The sequence below is a fragment of the Aotus nancymaae genome, unplaced genomic scaffold, assembly GCF_030222135.1.
Source record: "Aotus nancymaae isolate 86718 unplaced genomic scaffold, 86718_ANA_hifiasm-v0.15.2.pri h1tg000025l, whole genome shotgun sequence".
In the NCBI taxonomy this organism is placed as follows: Eukaryota; Metazoa; Chordata; class Mammalia; order Primates; family Aotidae; genus Aotus; species Aotus nancymaae.
In genome coordinates, this window is record NW_026988438.1 from 38,505,716 (window position 1) to 38,523,627 (window position 17,912).

The window sequence follows — 17,912 nt, forward strand, 5'->3', positions numbered from 1 at the left end:
ATTAATTCATTTAGGATAACGGCCTCCAGCTACATCCATGTTGCTGCAAAGGACATGATTTTGTTCCTTTTTATGGCTACGTCGTATTCCATGGTGCATATGTACCATGTTTTCTTTATCTAATCCACCATTAATGGGCACTTAGGTTGATTCCATGTCTTTGCTATTGTGAACAGTACTGCAATGAACATATGAGTGCATGTGTCTTCTTGGTAGAACAATTTATTTTCCTTTAGGTATGTACCCAGTAATGGGATTGCTGGGTTAAATGGTAGTTCTGTCTTAAATTATTTGAGAAATCTTCAAACTGCTTCCCATAGTGACTCAACTTATTCACATTCCCACCAAGTCTATAAGCGGTCCCTTTTCTCCACAGCCTCACCAGCATCATTTGACTTTTTAATAATAGTTTTTCTGACTGGTGTGAGATGCTATCTCATTGTGATTTTGATTTACATTTCTACCTTAGATCTGCCATCAGAGAAGTCCTTTCTGATGTGACATTTGACCAGATGCTGAAATAAGATAAGGGAGCAAGTCATGCAGGCATCCAGAAGAGTGTCGCTAATGGCAGGAACATGAAGAGCTGAGGCCCCATGACAGGATCAAGTTCAAGGAACAGCAATGAGGTCAAAATGAATGGATTATAGTAAGTGGTGGGAAATGAAGTCAGGGATGGTGGGATTTGGGGACGGACAGGGATCCAATCACATAGAGCCTTATAAGCCAAGGAAAAGGTTGGATTCTAAAGGTGACTGGAACCCACTAGAAATCAAAAGCAGAGAAGTAACATTTGAAGCCTTCTGTCTGCTGTAGGTCAAATGAACTGCAGGGAAAACAGCAGGAGGAGGTGCCCAGCTGCTGTAGTACAGGTGAGACATGATGGTGGCTTCAACTAATGTGGTATCTATGGAGAAGGTGAGAAGAACTGGAATTCACAGACATTTTAAAGGTAAAGCCTACAGGATTTGCTGTGAGGTTGGATGTAGGGTGTGAGAGGGAGAGAGGCCTCAAGAATGATGCCAAGGTTAGTGCATTTATTGTAATAGCAAGTCCTAACAGATTGGCACAAAGAGACCTGTTTGTTTACAAATAATTTCAGGGCAGGAAACATGCTCTACTGACTTCTGTCCCCAGCACCTGGAATAATGCCTGCCTGAACTTCAGTCAGTGTCTTGTATCAGGTACTTCAGAGACATTCCCTGAGGCATTCATGGTGACTTCGCTCCTGATTTACAGGGAGCCCTGACATAATTGACATGGGATAAAATACAACAGCTCTGAGTGCAATTCTGCTCAATGCAAATCAAGTACTTATTCAAATCTAGTTTCAATTTATACATTATAAATGCTGTTGTGATCTGCTATATTTCCAATAATGCCAACATATAAACAGTAAATCTGGGACTATGACCAAAATTGGCTCATACTGAAAAATGGCTCTCTGGATAGAAAGAAAAGAAAACTTTAGTGCCTCTAAAGAGGAGATACTACTTACCATCTTTCCATTCTCGGGTAACATGATGTATGAAACCAAAGAGTTCATCTGTTGTCACAGCTTTAGGGTTTAAGTCATTCCAAACCGGCTTCTGTTTCATGTTAACATATGTTCGGTTCAGTGTTCTCAAAATCTGAGGGGAAGAAGAACCAAATAAATTAATACTAATGTGAGGCAAACAGAAAGTAAAAGATTTCTGAAGGGTTTTTCTTATTCATTATGTGTTCCTAGATGTTCTGTGTGCGCTAAGATTGAGAAGGGAAAACTGCACATATGTGCACTTCCATTACCATCTTGAAAAGCTTCATCTTACAAATGCTCAGCGAGACAGAATCAGCTCACTGGATTCTTTGAACCATTTAGACTAAAGGAAGTCGCTTTCTCATTTGAGATTTTTAACCATGTGTGCAAAGTGCAGGGCCATACATAAATAAGTATTCATGTTGATTATAAAATCTACCCTGCCTGCATCAGCAAGATTGGTTTTTCTCAAAATGTAGCCCACATCAGAATTGTTTGGAGGGTAGTGAAATACAGATTGCTGGGCCCAATCCCAGAGCTTCTGTTTCGGTAGGTCTGAGGTGGGGTCAGTAATGTGCAGTTCCAACAAGGCATCACTGATGCCAATGATACTGGTCTGGACATGCTTTGAGACCCAGCGACTTAGGGCAGTGGTTCTCAGAAAGAGACTGTCTTGACTTGGGGGAAGAAGCGGGAAAGGGCTTCTGGGCATCTAGTGGATGCAGGCCAAGGAGGGTGCTAAATATCTTTCAGCGCACAGGATAGACCCCTACAGTGGAGCTATCCAGTCCAGAATGTCAACAGTGCTGAGGCTGAGAAACCCTGATCCAGATAATGGAGGAAAAGCCTTGACAATGAGAACTCACAGAACAGGTGATCGGTGTATGTCTATTGAACTAATTGATACTGTAACTCAAATATCTGCCCTAACTCTCCCTTTTGCTCTCTTTGAAAAGCCGAGACTTTTGTCTTAGGTATTTATCATGCTGACCTACTCAGAGGGGTTTTGAAGAACTGATAAACAATTGGCAAACACTTTGAAATGGTAAGATGCTAAAGAATGTCACCCTGAGCTGCAGTGCTCTGGGTATCCTCGCTTCCGTAGATGTTGAGTAGAACAGAACTGGTGAAGACTAGATCAAAGAAAGTAAATGCCTTAGGAATATTAAGCTTATATTTTTTAGAAACCATTAATCTACTGGAAAGTATAGAATTATCCTTCCTTGAACTGTGGCCTACATCTGTAACTTACTCTAACAAAATAATTACAGGTCTATCAGTTATGTACTTTAATATTTCATTTATCATATTCTTCACTAGAAAAATCTCTATACACAGATTGTTTTTCTTACAATTTTTCCACTTTGGGCTCTGATCTAAACACTAGCAAGTTCCATATACTGCCATGCAGTAAAATCTCACATGCTCAATCTGATTATTTTTAGTTTTTGGCTACCAAATATGTTTATACCCAAGCATCCTGAATTAAAATGCATGCAGTTCTGCATATACCGTCTGCCAACCAAGAAAATAAGTATGTTGCCAGGACTGTCGGTAAGACAAAACAAAATCAAGCAGTGAACTAAAAACGGGGACAATAATACCCATAGTATATCACTGTTGTGCAGAATAAGTCATACACAATGCACCTAGCACAGCACATAATAGGTACCTCAAAAATCTGGCTTTTGCCACTTCCTTTTATTTTTAAGTTTTGTTTGGCCATATAGAGGGTTCCATTTCTGAGGGAGTACTGAAGGAAAATATTTGGGTTTGTTTTTCTTAATGATATGGGGAAGAAAGTCAAGAATAACTTGGAAAAGAAAATAGGGATGATAAATGCGGCTACAGCCAATCAAATCCTCCAGCCAGATATCTTGTTCCACAGTCTCTTAATATGTTTATCTTTGATAAAAGAATCCAAGCACAAATGTATTGAAAGGTGTGTAAGGTAGGAGGGCGTCCATCAGAATGCCTGTATCTGATGCTAAACATCTCATGTGGAAAGCTCAATCTTCATCTTGGCTTGCTTCTCCTATGTGAATGCAATGCTCTATTTGCTTCTCATTCTCCACCCCCCAACCAATATCAAGAAAAAGAATGATAATTGGTCAAGCAGCAAGATTATAGTCTCAGATTCTGAACCAAAATTATGATGGGCTTCATGGAGGGGAATTCTTTTGAGGAGCATTGCAAATAGACCAAACCGCAATGACAACACATGTTCTTTCTATGGCTGAAAGCTATTAGGCAATTTACTATACCTTACTCTTTCCTGTGCCTGCATTTCCAACCACAAAGACCGAGTGCCGCACAGCCAACAGTTCCTCAAGCTGGACAACCTGCAGAGCAAACAGCTGGTCGCTGGTTTCCTTTAATGGGTTGGTGACAAAAAGATAACCTACCCATTTTTGCCCAATTCTTCTTTCCTTACACCCAAGCCAGCCCCTACTGACAACCGTATGTTCAGAGAAAGTTCAAATAGACCATAAGTGCAAAGTATAGTTTCTCCTGGATCTCCCACGCAGACCACAGGGATGAGACTGAAGCTAACCATGATTTTATGCAGTACTCAGTATATGGCAGGGGTTATTTACAAAAATCATTAACTCTCCATGAAGTTTTGAACAAACAGTTGTAAATAGCTAATCACCCTCTACAACTGAGTAATGATTTATATCCTATGAAATATCTAAAATGGATAATGTATATAGTGTCTAATGTGCATTCATTCGCTGAATTCAAGTTGAATATTAATACAGCCAAGCCTTGGATATGTCGGATATCTACCTAAGTTATTCTCACACATGTTGTCATTCTTCCCTCACTAGAAGCATGCACTAATGATTTTACTTCCAATATTCTCTAAAAAGGAGGAAAGAGCAAAGTAAATTTTTAGTGTATGTCTCCAAGAACCAACTTTTGTAACCTAATTAAAAGTATGCTTACATTTAAAACTCGTGACAATCATATCTATGTTCACCTTACAGAGTGAGGCTACTAAAATATTTACTAATGTTTACTTAATACTGCCATATGAAAATGCTTGAAAGCATATAGTGAGATCCTATGAAGGTTAGGGTGCAAGTTAACATCTTGCTTTAGTATCAGTTAGCCACGATTATTTCCACTGACAATCCCAATAGCTGCCATGAAAACCAAATGCTCCTTTTACTTTTAGGATGAAGCTCTCTTCAGGCTGCAGGCGGAGCTCCAGGGTAGACTGCCTGACCATCTGTTCAAAGTGCAGCTTCCTCCTCCGGGGCACATCCAGGGCTGGAAACAGGTCACCGACCAAGCCCAGAAACACTGGGATGTCGTCAGTCACTATTTTAGGCATATTGAAATCCCTTAATGCTCTCATGAGTACCTAGAAAAAAAACATTGTATACAAAAGCCAATACAAGGTCTAACAAACACCTAAAGAACCAGAGATGTTTGTTATTTTTAATCCTAATATGGGAAGCATGAGATACTGGTACTGTTCTCCATTAAGATGGCATTCTATTAATAGGGAGGTTAAATGTCTAAAATTGACATATCAGAACATGAGAAGGGTGAACTGATACAATGGGCAATGCTTAGAGTAAGAACAGCAAGGAGGCCTTTTCCTTCCCTGCCAATGATCTGTTTTGATCTTCAGGCAGAATCTAAGGGCATTCTCTCTTGAATCCTCAAATTCCAGAATTTAATCAAACCCATCAGACCATTTTGTCCACAGTACTCTGAGAATTTAAGAATGAAAATCTTAAACATTTTGTTTTTTGTTTTTTGTTGTTTATCTATCTTGGCTGAAAGCCAAAGATTTTAAAAGCAGTAACTCAAACATCAAGATAACTTTTACAGAAAGAGCTAAGCATTTCAACAGAAATAAAAAAGCAAGAGAACAAATAAATGAAAGAAAATCTTCACCTAGTACTAAATTATGACTAAAAGGAAAAGAGAAAAATATTGGCAAAGAAAAGTAGAAAATCACATGATAAATACACCTCAGTTTAAAAAAAAAAAAGAGTAGATCAAGGTTTTTTTTTATTTTGTTTTGCTATTTCTCAGGTCACACTGCACATAGACATGGTGATACATATTGATATGGTTTGGAATTGGAGGAGAGCCTAGTGGGAGGGGACTGGATCATGGGGCGGATTCCCTCCTTGCTGTTCTTGTGATAATGAGTTCTCAGGAGATCTGATGGGTTAAAAGCATGAGGCACTTTCCCCTTCACTCTCTCTCTCTCCTGCCACCATGTGAAGAAGTTCCATGCTTCCCCATCGCCTTGCTCCATGATGGTCAGTTTCCTGAGTTCTCCCAGTCAGGCTTTCTGTTAAGCCTGTGGAACTGTGAGTCAACTAAACCCCTTTATAAATTACCCACTATCAGTGAGTTCTTTATAGCAGTGTGAAAATGGACTTATAAAGCATATGCATTGCTCTCGCTACTTATTTAATAGGGAAAAATGCATGATGTGTTATCATTTCTCTCCAGAAAGGAGAGTAGAACATTTCTCTAGTTGCTCTAACCAACCAATCAAGCATTTCACTGGTGTTAGGAAACTACCCTTCCTGTTTCATTCTGCATGCCCATCTTACATCTCATGAAATGGATGTACTTTCTCCCATTGTATCTTCACTGACTTTCCAGGATTAATATCCCAACTCAATCAGATTTCTTAAATGTTCCTCAGAGGAAATCAATGATTACTGAATTATCTGATTATAACTTGTCAAAATACTTTTTGTGGCTGATATTTCAAAAGTACTCGTACAATCACATTTTCTTTTCCAGATTCCTTACTTTGTACTCAGAAACACTTGTGACCTCTTATAAGTAGCACCACTCCTCAAATTTCCTGCATGAACAATAGATGTTATGCTTGTTAAAAGTTGTGCTATGCACACCCCACCATCCAGGCATATACTTTCACTTCTGTGAAACTGGTCAGTTACTCACTCAGCAAAATCCTATTAGCACTGCAGTACCTGATCTTCAGGTCTGTTTCTATCTCCTCGTTTCAGAGAGCCAGCCACAACCAAGACAGATTTAATAGCACGAAGTCCCCAGTCATAATGATCCTAAAATCAAAACATGGGTTGGTTTTCTCAAAAACTGAGGGAATAGGATTCTCATTCCAGAGGTAAGAGTTAAAAGTTTAAAGAAAGCGGTTCCCATAAATACACACTTTAATGATTCAAAATACCATTTTCTTGTCCTCTTTGAAATTGTGGAAAACTGTGTCCCCATAGTGTTGTCCTGTTTCTTTCACCTGTTTTTTTCTGCCTCTGTCAGCAAGTCTCTCCTTTCTGCAGCACTTAACTGCAGCATTTGCACAAGGCTCCGTCCGCCTCCCTTGCTGGAGTCTCTCAATAGACAGGCTAACGCAGTAGCTCAACAAATTCCATGTCTTCACCCCCAACCTGAAGCTCATTTCTCCAGCTGAGCTGGTTTCACCAAGGGCCCTGGTATTCTACCTCTTCCCAGACTTCAATCTCTAATGGCCCTAATTACTGCACGTCCTCATCACTCAGACGCTTCGGCCTAGATGCTGGCACATAATATAATAAAAACCATGTCATGAAGATTCAGTTATATCTTTTTGAGACTTCAACATTATCCCTAATGAAGATTCCTCCCACAGGCTCTGAGCTCCTGGAGGATCCCAGAATAACACTTCTGAGATTGGACACAATTGCAACTCCATGCTCCCTGGGTCCAATTACATTTTTTCTTCTGGCTTTTTCTCATGATAAACTTATTTCCCATATTCACCGTCTTCTCGGGCCTAGCAGAGTGTACGGCACAGGGCAGATGCTCCGTAAAGGTGTCCCGAATGAACCAACTGCTTACACAGGACTGTCCGCCTCTCTTTTGCTGTCCACCTACAACCTACATAGTAACAACCCATCTCTCCAGTGTCTCTCAGCTGTGTCTGTGGGAAAAACACTTTACCTCCCAGAGCCTCAGAATCATCAGCTATAAAAAGGCAGATAAAAGCACCCACCTACGTTTAAGTGGTTGTAGGAGTAAAGTGAGTTAATGTGAATACAAATTTTGCGTGGGCCCTGAAACAATATTACATGTGTAAATATCCCATTTACTCCATTAGTGGATAATCAAATCAATTTAGTAGGTCTCGACCATCACTGCTGTCTGTAATAAAATAGATAGAATGAAATGTAAAACACCAGGGTATGATGCAAATAAGAGTAAAAAGTGGCTGGGTGTGGTGGCTCATGCCTGTAATCTCAGCACTTTGGGAGGCTGAGGTGGGTGGATTGCTTCAGCCCAGGAGTTCCAGACCAGCCTGGGAAAAATGGAGAAAATCCCACCCCTGCAAAAAATACAAAAATTAGCCAGGTGTGGTGGTGCATGCCTAAAATCTCAGTTACTTAGGAGGCTGAGGTGAGAAGATTGCTTGAACCAGGGAGGTTGAGGCTGCGGTCAGCCATGATCACATCACTACACTCCAGTCTGGGCAACAAAGTGAAACCCTGTCTCAAAACAAAACAAACAAACAAAAAAGAGTAAAAAATCATTTGAAAGCCACTGATGGAGTAGGACGAGGCTTGAAGAGGAAAAGGAGGAGGAAGAACCAGTCTTTTTTTCATACTTTAAGCTCTGGGCTACATGTGCAGAAAGTGCAGGTTTGTTACATAGATATACATGTACCATGGTGGTGTGCTGCACCCTCAATCTGTCATCTACATTAGGTATTTCTCCTAATGCTCTCCGTCCCCTAGACCCCCACATGCCTGACAGGCCCTGGTGTGTGATGTTCCCCTCCCTATGTTCATGTGTTCTCGTTGTTCAACTCCACTATGAGTCAGAATAGATGGTGTTTGGTTTTCTGTTCTTGTGTTAGTGTGCTGAGAATGACAGTTTCCATCTTCATCCACGTCCCTGCAAAGGACATGAACTCATCCTTTTTTATGGCTGCATAGCATTTCATGATGTATATGTGCCGTATTTTCTTTATACAGTCTATCATTGATGGGCATTTGGACTGGTTCCAAGTCTTTGCTATTGTGAATAGTGCCGCAATAAACATACATGTGCATGTGTCTTTACAGTAGAAGGACTTATAAACCTTTGGGTGTATATCCAGTAATGGGATTGCTGGGTCAAATGGTATTTCTGAGAGCCAGAGTTTCAAGCTGGGAGATGGTTATGTTATTGCAGTGACAAATAAAGGAGAGGATGCAGAAGAAATTCTGGACCACAGATTTCAGAGTACTTGGTGCCTCTGCTAAACATTTAAACAATGCAAATTGCTAAAATTATCTTCATCATTTTCATTATATCATTCCATTGGCCAAAAATGTCTACTATTTTTCCAAATTAACTTCTGGAGCACAGAAAGGTATCCAAGAATTGTGTTCCTAACCCAGCTCTTCCGTCCTGGCCGGATTTTTTTCACCTCATGTCATCTGTAACATTTCTGAATTAGCGAACTCTTTCCTTCTTTGTTCTACCTGTACTCCCAACACCTTCCTCTTGTAATTGGCTACAGGTATGTCCTAGACAGAATTAGAAAGAACTGAAGTCAAATCTTGCCCTTACCACTTGTTAGCTATATGGACTCCGGGTTGTTTTGCTCAGTTTTCTCATCTGAATAACAGGGCTAATAAAAACAAACTGGTAAACTTCTTTTGACAGTTTTGTAACATAACACATGGTACCCATTCAGTAAATATTGGTTTCTTTCCTCCCTGAAAACTCTGACAATCTTTTCATTCTCCATTGTCTCCCAATTTTTATGTCATGTAAACTGAATTACCTAAATTCCTCAAAGTCAGAAATCTGGGTGTTTGTATCTTACCCATTCATCATGGTCAACAATAAGCACGTTACTTAGATATAGTAGATGCTCACTAAATGTTTAAATGTCACTACTGAAAATGGATATAGTTGAAACTCCACATTCCCTGGACTCTATTACAGTTTTTCTTCTGACTTTTTACCATTACAAAATTAAAATAGGCTTGGGCGAGGTGCAGTGGCTCACACCTGTATTACCAATACTTTAGGACGCTGAGGCAGGCGGATTATGAGGTAAACAAATCAAGACCATCTTGGCCATCAAGGTGAAACCCCATCTCTACTAAAAACACAAAAATTAGCTGAGTGTGTTGGTGCACACCTGTAGTCCCAACTACTTGGGAGACTGAGGCAGGAGAATGACTTAAACCCAGGAGGCAGAGGTTGCAGTGAGCCGAGATCATGCCATTGCACTCCATTCTGGCAAGAGTGAGACTGTCTCAAATTAAAAAAAAAAAATACCCATAATCTTATCCAGAGACAACTGTTAAAAATTATGATTCCACCCCCCCATGTGAATTCAGTTACCACAAGGACAACATAAGTTTCTGTCATATTCCATCCATATTGTGCCCAAACAACGAGGAAGTTAAAATGAATACCTGGCAATAAGGTAACTGTGTGGTTTTAACTGTGGTATTTTGACACTTCCTTATTTTTTTTGAGATGGAGTCTTGCTCTGTTGCCCAGGCTGAAGTGCACTGGCACGATACTTTCATTTTGGCTACAGAATAACGTCACCAGTAATTAATGAAATGTTATCAAGAGACCAAAAGTCAAAAATGACCATATGGCTAAACTGTAAAATATTGATGCTTATATGTAATTCCTGTGGCTTATCAGCAACTTCAATAAATCCGTGAGAAGCTTATGATTGGTGAGTGGAGAGTATGTCAATTTGATCCATTTTAGAGACAAGGAAATTGTAGAGAAAATGTTTAGAAGAACAAAAAAACAGTCAACCCTACCTTTAAATAAAGAATTACCAATAAATGAGAATAATTTTAACATTCCTTGAGATATTCTTCAGAAAATTAGCCTTGCCTTACTCTTATGAGCACTCCTGCCCTATTGTACTAGAAAATAATATTTTCATGAAGAAAGGGAGGCAACATAAAATTCCATTTATAATTACAGAATTGATAAAGAAAATCACATAGCTCACTGAAATGTCTCTAATTTCAGAAAAAATTAAAAATTATGAAATAAGCTTTTCAAAATTTATAGAAAATATTTCTAATGTCAGATCAAATGGTTGTTTTAGGTTTTTTAAAGGAATCTCCATTTGATCCAGCAGCCTCACTACTAGGTATCTGCCCAGAGGAAAAGAGGTCATTAAATGAAGAAGACACCTGCACACGCCTATTTCTAGCAGCACAATTTGCAATTGCAAAAATATGGACTAGCCTAAATGTCCATCAACCAATGAGTGGATAAGGAAAAATGTGGTATATATACACCATGGAATACTACTCAACCATAAAAAGGAATGAAATAATGGCATTTGCAGCGACCTGGATGGAGGCAGAGACCATTATTCTAAGTGAAGTAACTCAAGAACAGAAAACCAAGTATCACATGTTCTCACTTGTAAGCGGGAGCTAAGCTATGAGGACCCAAAGGTCTAGGAATGATATCATGGCCTACGGGAACTTGGGGGAAAATATTGAAGGTGGGTGAGGGATAAAAGACTACACACTGGGTACAGTGTACACTCCTCAGCTGATGGGTGCACCACGATCTCAGCAATTACCACTAAAGAACTTATCCATGTAACCAAAAAACACCTGTTCCATCCAACTACTGAAATTTAAAAAGAATGTACAAATATTTTTTAATGTCTAATGTAATTTGAATAATAAATTACCTAGAATCCATACTTCAAAAGCTTTTTCAGTGGTACATAAAAACCAAGAAAACGTAACAAATCATCCCTCACCTGCTTGGAGAGGAGCTCCTTGCAAAGTGTGTACAATGTAATGAACTTTCGGGCTAATGAGTGCGCATCCACAAAACCTTCAGCAACTAACATGATTTCACAGATTAGCTCGATGTCAGGGGCCACCATGGCACAGGGTCTAAAAAGTAAATATGAATTTTTTTTTAAAATGTGACAGGGTGATAAGTACAAATGACTGAAATCAAGTGATTAATTCATACCAACATTTTAACCATTCCTAAGCAGGTCATAATTACGTCTGTCAATCACAGCTAATAAGACCCTTCACTTCAACTAAAAAAATGTCCACTCATTACTGAACGCAAAAAATGAAAGTCTGGAATGGTAGAAGCACAGGCATAGGAGTTCAAAGAAAATCCATGAATACATTCTGTAGACTTCTGGTATAAGTTGTCACTGCAGAAAGAGGAATAGTGATGTTCTGAGCTAGCGGCCAGCCTTTTCCTGTGGTGTGCTGGTTAATGTTTTGACAACCAGCTGTCTAAAAAATAGCATTTGCTTATTTCCAATGAATAAATCATTGTACCATGGCTGATTCCCAGCTACCAACGCAATGTCACAAAACGTTGAGCTGAGGAGTATTACCACCATACAGACACAAAAGACAGAAGTAATCTCAAGAGCATAAATATCAGTAAAATAAAAAACTATAAAGTGACCAGTTTGGAGTGTTTCTCACCTTTGTTTTTAATACAATTTATTGAATCAAAAGTTGATAAAATTTAGTTTTCATTAAACTGAAGAATCAACTCAGAAAATTCATGAAAACTGAACCATCAGCTCTTGAGAGCTTGTACCAGCCGTCTCCAGCACACCACTGCCTAGGGCCAACTTGGATAGACTTGTAAAGGGCACATTCAGAAAAACATAGCTTCAAATCCCCTTTCTTTTGGAGAGGGACTTCCAGTATATAAATAAATAAGCTCATTATTTTATACTTCTTAAAGTATACATTCCAATAATACCTACCCAACCCAACTGGTTTTGTAAATATAATTATAGTCTATTTCATGCAAATCTGATTTTAATCCTGAACATCAAATCTTAAAGTATCTTTGGATTTAGGTTATTCAATACCTCTTATATCTTAACTGACCTCAGTTTTTTTTTACACATTTATTACTCTTCATCATATGATGGAAGATGATGAAGAGTAAATGGAGAGAGAAAAAGCTAACATATCTATATATTTTATATCTACATTAATATAGACAACTAATTTTTATTGAGCACTTCATACCATATAGGGTGCTAAAATCTTCTTATGCACTCTCTCACTTAACCATCACAACACTACGAGGTGCCCATTCCTCTTATCTTTATTTTACAGAGATGCAGACTGATGCTCCCTGAAGTTCAAGCACAGGCTGTAGGCCTCATGGTTGGTGAGTGGTGGAATCAGAACACTCCAAAGGCGCAAGCATACGGCTTCCACGTGTGAATAATGCTTTCATCATCCATTAAACAAAAATTATTAAAAATTCACGAAACAATTTCAAATTTCAAGTCCCAAATGAAAGACAGTATAAGTTGGGTCACAAATAGAATACTGGAAAGGCACACAGTTTTCAAACAAAGCTATTCTGTAGTTATTATATTTATTTCTAGAACGGTTATTCTCTATCCAGATATTTTCAAGAAAGTTAGACATTAAAAAATTACTATGCTAGAGAAAGCTGTTACGAGGAAAGGAAAACATTCAATACAGCATGTTAGAATAATTAACTAGTTAGAATAATTGATTAACTATTAGGGTAAATAACTGTTTAAACACTCATTTCATATTACCAACCAAAATAAGTTCTCATCAGATGAATTACATTTAATAAGTACAGTAATACTATACAAATTAGAAGAAAATACAAATAAAATTATGGTTAAATATCTAGATGAATGGGCAAGCAAACTCCAGGCTTAAAAGAATGGAAAAAGATCACACTAAAAACTGTAGAGGTTCTTAGAATATATGTGAAGTGGAATATTATTATTTTGAAAGCACACTGAATAGGTAAAAACACATATTGAGAACCCTAAATAATACCCCAAAATAAAACTAATAATCCTCTATGTTATCATCAAAGAAAAAGAGAGAAAAGATTTAAGTTACCCATGTATCAGGCATGGAACTCAAGACATCACTACATATAATAAGGGAATATTGGCCTCATGAATGTCTTCTTTTGAGAAGTGTCTGTTCATATCCTTTGCCCAGTTTTTGATGTTTTTGTTTTTCTTGTACGTTTAAGTTCCTTCTACATTCTGGGTATTAGAACTTTGTCAGCTGGAGAGATTGCAAAAATTTTCCCCCATTCTGTAGGTTGCCTGTTTACTCTGATGATAGTTTCTTTTGCTGTGCGGAAGCTCTTTAGTTTAGTTGATCCCATTTGTCAATTTTGGCTTTTGTTGCTATTGCTTTAGTATTTTAGCCATGAAGTCTTTGCCCTGAATGATATTGCCTATGTCCTAAATGGTATTGCCTAGGTTTTCTTCTAGGGCTTTTATGGTTTTAGAGTCTATGTTGAAGTCTTTAATCTATCTTGAGTTAATTTTTGTATAAGTTGTAAGGACGGGGTCCAGTTTCTGTTTTCTGCATATGGCTAGCCACAGCACCATTTATTAAATAGGGAATCTTTTCCCCATTGCTTGTGTTTGTCAGGTTTGTCAAACATCAGATGGTTGTAGACGTGCGGTGTTACTTCTGAGGCCTCTGTTCTGTTCCATTAGTTTATATCTCTGTTTTGCTACTAGTACCATGCTGTTTTGGTTACTGCAACCTTGTAGTATAGTTTGAAGTCAGGTAGCATGAGGCCTCCAGCTTTGTTCTTTTTGCTTAGGACTGTCTTGGCTATATGGGCTCTTCTTTGGTTCCAAGTAAAATTTAAAGTAGTTTTTCTAATTCTGTGAAGAAAGTCAATGGTAGCTTCATGGTAAGAACATGGAATCTATAAATTACTTTGGGTGGTATGGCCATTTTCATAATATTGATTCTTCCTATCCATGAGCATGTAATGTTTTTCTATTTATTTGTGTCCCCTCTTACTTCCCTGAGCAGTAGTTTATAGTTCTCCTGTAGGGAGGAGATCCCACAAGTGCTGAGGCAGGAGCAAAAAGCCTCAGCCTATTTCCGTATAAATAATGAAGAAGAAAGTAACTAGAAATATAACCGTAGTAGTTATTAGTTATTCATATGTGATTTTAGTTATTCATAGGTGATCTTAATTCTTTTACTAATGCCTCTCAGGTTGTTAGTGTGAATCTGGGGTGACACTGTGAAATGAATGACACTAAGGCAAGATGCTCTAAGCCCTCTTTCACGCCTGCATAAGGGCTGCTGGAGGGTGCTTTGGCTGTGCGGCAGCCTCAGCACTGGGAAAGCGCCTGCAGTTTAGCCAGCGAGGGAAGGAGACGTCCAAGATGACTGAGACATCTCCTGCCCCAGAGGAGTTAGGAGAAAACTCTGCTTCTCAATGCTCTTGTGTAAGGCCTGACAGCTGTCAGCTAAACTGACAGACATCCAGGGGCTTAATTGTCTCTATGTGATGCTGTGCTGCAGTGGTCACGTTCCATGTCCACTCTCATGTTCTGCTCTGCATTGGTTCCTTTTTTCTTAGAAAAGATAATCAGTAATAGTAATATAAATCTTAATGTCTTAGTTCTCTAATGATAAATATGGAAAAAGTGCTGATGCATTATGCTCCTTACTTCACTTCGGGTGCCAGAAATTCCTGAGCCCCTACCTGAATTACTCGTGATGTACTTCACCCTATCACTGCCACGCCCTAACTACCCTGCCCCCAGTATCCGACCAACAAGACCATGCCCTACCTACCCCACCCCCAGATTTGCAACTCAGTAAAATTGAGAGCATCCCAGCATTAGGGGCCACTGCTGGTCTCCAAGATTTGGTTAGCAGTGGACCCCTGGGCCCAAACTCTCTTTTCCCCGGGCAAGGGGAGGGAGAGCATTAGGACAAATATCTTCATGTCTTGTGTCTTTTATTTCTACAATTTCTCGTCTCCACACCAGCCAGGAGGGGCTTACAGAACCCTGTAGGGCTGGACCCTATATTCTCCTTGAAGAGGTCCTTCACATCCCATGTAAGTCGTATTCCTAGGAATTTTATTCTCTTTGTGGCAATTGTGAATGGGATTTCAAACATATGAAAAAAAGCTCATCATCACTGGTCGTTAGAGAAATGCAAATCAAAATCACAATGAGTTACCATCTCAAACCAGTTAGAATGGTGATCATTAAAAAGTCAGGAAACAACAGATGCCGGTGAGGATGTGGAGAAATAGGAATGCTTTCACATGGTTGATGGGAGTGTAAATTAGATCAACCATTATGGAAGACAGTGTGGCGATTCCTCAAGGGTCCAGAACCAGAAATGCCATTTGACCCAGAAATCCCATTAATGGGCCTATACCCGAAGGATTATAAATCATTCTAATATAAAGACACACACACACACATATGTTTCTTGCCGCACTATTTACAATAGCAAAGACTTGGAACTAACCCAAATGGTCATCAGTGATAGACTGGATCAAGAAAATGTGGCACATAATGTGCCATGGAATACTATGCAGCCACAAAAAAGAATTAGTTCATGTCCCTGTAAAGGATGACGCTGGAAACCATCACTTTCAGCAAACCAACACAGGAACAGTAAACCACACACCACATGTTCTCACTCATAAGTGGGAGCTGAATAATGAGAACACATGGACACAGGGAGGGAAACGTCACACACTGGGGCCTGCCAGTGGATGGAGGGCAAGGGAAGGGAGAGCATTAGGACAAATACCTAATGCATGTGGGGCTTTAAACCTAGATGACAGATTGATGGGTGCAGCAAACCACAATGGCACGTGTATACCTATGTAACAAACCTGCATGTTCTGCACATGTATCCCAGAACTTAAAGTATAATAAAAATTAAAAAAATAATAACCAGGGAATATTATGAACGGCATGGTGTGGCTCTGTGTCCCCACCGAAATCTCATGTTGCATTGTAGTTCAGTGTTGGGGGAGGGACGTGGTGGAAGGTAACTGGATCATGGGAGATTTTCCCCATGCCATTTTCATGATGTTGAATGAGTTCTCATGAGATATGATGGTTTTAACGTGTGTGGCACTTCCCCACTTCATGTACGTTCTCTCTCTCCTGCTCTGCCATGTAAAATGTGCTTGCTTTCCTCTTTGCCTTCTGCCATCAGTGTAAGTTTCCCGAGGCCTCCTAACAATGCTTCCTGTAGAGCCTCTGGAACTTGGAGTCAATTAAACCTCTTTTCTTCATAAATTCCCCAGTCTCAGGTAGTTATTTATAGCAGTGTGAGAACGGACTAACACAATGAACAAATGTGTGCCAATAGATTCCACTATCTAGATAACACCAATAAGTTCTTTAAAAGGTTTAAATTACCAAAATAAAATCAAGAAAATTAAAAATCAGAAAAGCCTCATATCTATTAAAGAGACTGAATTTATTATTAGAGAGATTCCAGTAAAAATCTCTAGGTCCAGATGGCCTCACCGATTAATCCAATCAAATACTTCAGGAGTAAATAATAACAATTCTACACAAACTCTTAAGAAGATAGAGAAGAAAACACTTGCCAACTTAGTTCAAGAAGTCAGCATTACTCTGATGCCAAAGCCAGACAAAAATTTTACAAAAAAGGACAGTATAGAACAATATCCCTCATGGCATAGATTTTTAAAAATTCCTTAACAAAAGAGTGTCATATTGAATCCAGCAGTACCTATTAATAAAATACCTACTGATCTAGTGAAGCTTATCCCTGGAATGCAACACTGAAGGACTGCTTAGCATTTGAAAATCAATCAATATCGTTCAGCATATTAACGGAATAAAGAAGAAAACCCATATGAAAACTATAAAATCAGGAAGCTTATAAAGGGAAACATGGTTAAAAAGTTTTGCAAGCTGTGGCTAAGCAAATTTTCTTGGATAGGATATTAACAACAAAAACAAATTGTTCAACTGTATTTTATCACATTTAAAACTTCTATCTTTGATGAACACAAGCAAATGAAAAGGCAAGCCACAAACTGAGGGAAAAAATATTTGCAATGTATGTATTTGACAATGAAACTGATGCAGAATACAGCATTTCACAAAAGATGGTATAGCAATAGATAGTAAGTATGTAAAAGAGGCTCAACATCATTAGCCATCATGGAAATGCAAACTAAACCTATGGTGACATACTACTACCTATTAAATCGGCTAAAATTTAAAAAGGCTGACAATATCAATTTTTGACAAGAACGTGAGCACCTAGAATTCTCATACATTGATGGTGAGGGTGTAAACTTGTAAAATCACTTTGGAATCCAGACTGGCAGATTCTTATAAGTAAAACATACATTCGCCATGTAGACCAGCAATTCCAGCCATAAATATATGCCCCAAAGAAATAAAAATATATGTTTATATAAAGATTGTACATGAATGTTCATAGCTGCTTTATTCATAACAGCCCCAAACTGGAAATAGCCCAAGCGTCCATCAACTAGTGAACAGATCAACAAATTGCAATAGGTGTATATAATAGAATACTAATCAGTGAGAAAGAGGAACAAACTACTGATA

General features: G+C 38.8%; 1 protein-coding gene across 1 annotated transcript in view; it reads right to left on the minus strand.

The window, feature by feature from the left end:
- The window catches only part of DNAH11 (dynein axonemal heavy chain 11), a 407,386-nt gene that overhangs the window by 195,037 nt on the left and 194,437 nt on the right, over positions 1-17,912 (minus strand). Inside the window, exons 36-40 of the mRNA XM_064380322.1 lie at positions 11,271-11,409; positions 6,496-6,588; positions 4,695-4,889; positions 3,784-3,861; positions 1,499-1,631 (exon numbers count right to left, since the gene is read on the minus strand). Of these exons, the coding sequence (XP_064236392.1) occupies positions 1,499-1,631; positions 3,784-3,861; positions 4,695-4,889; positions 6,496-6,588; positions 11,271-11,409 (638 nt within the window). The remainder of the gene's footprint in view (positions 1-1,498; positions 1,632-3,783; positions 3,862-4,694; positions 4,890-6,495; positions 6,589-11,270; positions 11,410-17,912) is intronic.